The sequence below is a fragment of the Myotis davidii genome, unplaced genomic scaffold (genome assembly GCF_000327345.1).
Source record: "Myotis davidii unplaced genomic scaffold, ASM32734v1 scaffold799, whole genome shotgun sequence".
In the NCBI taxonomy this organism is placed as follows: Eukaryota; Metazoa; Chordata; class Mammalia; order Chiroptera; family Vespertilionidae; genus Myotis; species Myotis davidii.
The window spans coordinates 118,122-122,040 of record NW_006290670.1 but is presented as its reverse complement, the minus strand read 5'-3'; the positions used below and the strand labels follow the sequence as shown (position 1 = coordinate 122,040).

At 56.5% G+C, this 3,919-nt stretch overlaps 1 protein-coding gene across 1 annotated transcript in view; it reads left to right on the top strand.

Annotated features, from left to right (window-relative positions):
• The window catches only part of SORL1 (sortilin-related receptor, L(DLR class) A repeats containing), a 127,417-nt gene that overhangs the window by 112,628 nt on the left and 10,870 nt on the right, over positions 1-3,919 (top strand). Inside the window, exons 43-45 of the mRNA XM_015563866.1 lie at positions 510-674; positions 1,894-2,068; positions 2,895-3,001. Coding sequence (XP_015419352.1) covers positions 510-674; positions 1,894-2,068; positions 2,895-3,001 — 447 coding nt within the window. The remainder of the gene's footprint in view (positions 1-509; positions 675-1,893; positions 2,069-2,894; positions 3,002-3,919) is intronic.

Here is a 3,919-nt window from a genome sequence, read left to right as displayed (position 1 = left end):
GGTGGTCAGTGCACTCCCACAGGGGGAGCTCTGCTCAGCCACAAGCCAGGCTGATGGCTGCCAGAACAACGGTGGTGGTGGGAGCCTCTCCTGCCTCAGCAGCGCTAAGGATGTCTGACTGCAGCTTAGGCCTGCTCCCCACTGGCAAGTGGACATCCCCTGAGGGCTCCCCGGCTGCCAGAGTGATGTCTGCCAGCTTAGGCCCAACCCCCTGGAAAGCAGGCCTAAGCCAGCATCAATTCTCCGAGGGGTCCCAGACTGCTAAAGGCCACAGGCCGGGCTGAGGGACCCCCTACCCCCGAGTGCACAAATTAAGACATTTCTGGAAGGAAGTGCACAAGTGTTACCAGTGGTACCTGTGAGAAAATAAAGTAGACATTCAGGGCACGTGGGAAATTGGTTCACATGTGTATCTTTCTGTGAGATTTCATTTGGTTGTGCATGCGGTTCACTGTTTTGTTGGGAAATGAGTTGATGACGACGGCTGAGAGCACGGGTGTTTGTTGCAGGTCCGTGTGGTGGTGCCTTACCAGGGGCCGTCCTCGGACTCCGTGGTGGTGCGGATGATCCCAGACAGCAGGCTCCCGCCCCGCCACCTGCACACAGTGCGCATGGGCAAGACCTCCGCTGTGATAAAGTGGGAGTCCCCTTATGACTCCCCTGACCAGGACTTGGTGAGCACGCAGCGGCCCTGGAACCCTGGGTATTCTGAGTGTGGTGTGGGGGCAGGTGTGCGGGTGAGGATGGTGTCCTGGGCCGGCACCCTAGACCTGGGGATGGGGGCCCAGCCAGGGCCTCCTTTCTGTCCCACCAAGGATGGGGGTTGTTACAGTTGCCTCTTCTTAGTTGTCACCCCCCCCTCATTGCCAGCTGGGATCCTGGCTCACCCCCGCTTCTCTGCCTTCTCACATCTCCTTCCCTGGCAAAGGCCCGCGGGCCAGTCCAGGCTGTCACCTGGTTTTGAAAACAGTGTGATGAGAACCAAGGTCTTCTGTCATCTGCATGTGCTATGCATTGCGGAGCTGAGTCCTGCGGTATTGGTCCTCTGCCTTCACAGCCCAACTATTACTAACTGGACCCTCACATAAAAGTTTGCTGGTTCTGATCTAAACAGAGAAACATCGAATCTAGAAAAACTCCTGTTTCCTCCTGCTTGGCTGCCTTCACCTCCATGCCCTCTGCCCTGCCCACCCCAGTCCAGGGGCATTTAGTGTGTGGTTGCTAAGACTCTTCTTGCCTGTGGACTTCTTCCTGAGGAGTGAGTCTGCTGCACTCACTGCCCGTCCCTTTACTGTGCCGTCCCCGTCTGTGAGAAGCAGCCTGAGAGAGAGGAAAGCTTTTACCTTCACCGCTTCCCCTCAGTGTCTCCCGTGAGCATCCCGGGCGACGCTGGAGGTGGGGACGCCCAAGTTCAGCACTCGCCTGGGCTCTCCTTGCCTGCCCTCTACCTGCTGCTGCCACAATACATAGGCTTTCCCTCAAATTGCTTTTTGAAACTATATATATTTTTTATTGATTTTAGAGAGAGACAGAAACATCAATGATGAGAATCACTGATTGGCTGCCTCCTCACCCTGCTTCTGGGGATCAAGCCCACAACTCGGGCATGTGCCCTTGACCTGAATAGAATCTGGGACCTTTCAGTCCGCAGGCCAATGCTCTATCCCCTGAGCCAAACCGGCTAGGCTAGAATTGCTTTGGGGATTGAAGTGTAATTCTGTGCACAATTCTGGGATTGAATACTTGTTGTGAGATTGGATCTAGCCACCAACAGCTTCCTAAAGAGCAGAGTCAGACTTTGGGGCTCACAATGCTGCTGAGGGTCACAGCCCCTGAGACGGTGTGTACCCCAGGGGGAAATGCCGCATTTCTACTCACCTTTCCTTGTCTCAGTTGTACGCAATCGCAGTCAAAGATCTAATAAGAAAGAGCGACAGGAGCTACAAAGTGAAGTCCCGGAACAGCACCGTGGAATACACCCTGAACCGGCTGGAGCCTGGAGGGAAATACCACGTCGTTGTCCAGCTGGGGAACATGAGCAAAGATGCCAGTATAAAAGTCACCACAGGTGAGCAGGCAGAGGCCACCTGTGCGGGTCGCCTGCTGCTGACCCTGCTGAGGGGCTGACAGACAATGCCCACCGGTCCACACGGGCCAGCAGTGTGAGGCCTCACCAGCCGGGTGCTGTGAGCTGGGGAGCGGCCGTCCATTCCATCCTCTCTCTCTCTCTCTCTCTGAATCTGTGCTGCTGGTGTTGACACTTACAGGGAAATAGAGGGGGAATGCCCAAAATAGTTAGGAAATAAAATTGTGCATTTGCCACTAAAGCCAGGCACCGCCAGTGGGGCCTGGATGAAGCCGCCTGGCCCGGAGGCAACATGACGTAGAGATGGAGGGGCCAGCGCGGGCAGCCAAGGAAGGGGCATCCCATCCTGCCAGGGGGGGCTGCTCTGTAGTCAGGTCAAGTTCAGAAAGCGGGCAGAGCTGGTCCCTGGCCTGAAGGCTGCGGAGGAGGGGCCTGGCTGTGCTCCCTCCGCCCTCGCTGGGCCCGGCTCCCCCTCTGGCTCACGACCAGGAGAGCAGGAGGGTCGGCAGCAGGAGTCCAGGTCAGCCCATCCCGCTCCTCCCTCCAGCCTGCCTGCTTGGTTCTGGCTCCTGGGGTGTGAGGCTACTATATTCGATACTGTTCACGTTTCTTAGCTAAGAGAGATGCCAGCTCTCAAGAGTGTCTGCCATGTGCTAGGCTATGTACTAAGCAGCACACGTGTTTTATTTTCTCCTTAAATTAATCCGGTCCTTCAAGGTGAGCGTTATTCAATCTCCATTTGACGTAAGAAAACGGCAATTCAAATGTATGGTCACTAACTGCATCCTATTTCATCGTTAATTTTCAGTTTCATTGTCAGCACCTGATGCCTTAAAAATCATCACAGAAAATGACCACGTTCTCCTGTTTTGGAAAAGTCTAGCTTTGAAGGAAAAGTATTTTCAGGAGAGCAGGGTGAGTTGCTCCCTCCTCAGTGACGGACAGTTGGCTGGGAGGCTGTGCTGGGCGAGCTGTTCCCAGCATGCAACGCGCAAGGGAAGCCCGAGGCAGGGCGTGGACGGGGCTGGGGCCCGCTGCTGTGGTTGCTACCTAGTGAGGCGCTAACACTGCCCTTTGAAGATGAGCATCTTGGTGCTGGGCCCGTCCTTCCCAGGCCTGCTGCCCCGCTGGGCCTCCTGGCGCTGGGCCCCTCCCCACAGTCAGCGGCGGCCACGGGGCTGCGCCCAGCGCGGGGTCCAGGCTGCCCCCCACCTGGCGTCTCAGCAGCTTCCTCCTGTGACGCTCAGGGGAGCAGAGGCACCTGAAGGCAGTCTGTCAGCATCAGGGAAACACTCGGTTTGCCTCGTCGGAGACCAGGTACCCTGCTCCAGAAGTGAGAGCAGGAGAGAGCACTGAGCAGTGCTGGCGCCCAAGGTGGGCAGGCCATCGCCGGCAGAACCTGAGCTTCGCGGACGGAACGCCTGGGCGGCCTGGGGCTAGTGCGCCCCGAGTCCCAGGTTCTAGAAGGCACAGTGTCATGGCAGAAGCAAAGCTGAATTACAGCTGGGATGTCCTCACAGCTCCCACCATCGTGATGGGACTAGTACACGTAAACATAAAGAATGCTCTCAGAGCAGTTCTGATTTTGAAAAAGGTACCAGAAGTGAAGTGAAAAGTTCCAGCAGCAGGTTAAGCAATGGAAAAAGGTTCAGCGTCACTGGTGACCTAAGCAACAAAGGCTGCTCTGCCCACTAAACGGGCGGAGCTCGGAGGAGGCGCCCCGTCCGGTGACGGGGGAGGTTAGCACCGGGAATGTGAGTCGGTTCAGCCTCTGTGAGGCACTGTGGTAACAGGTATCAAAACAGTAAGTGTTCACCCTGTGACCCAGCAGTT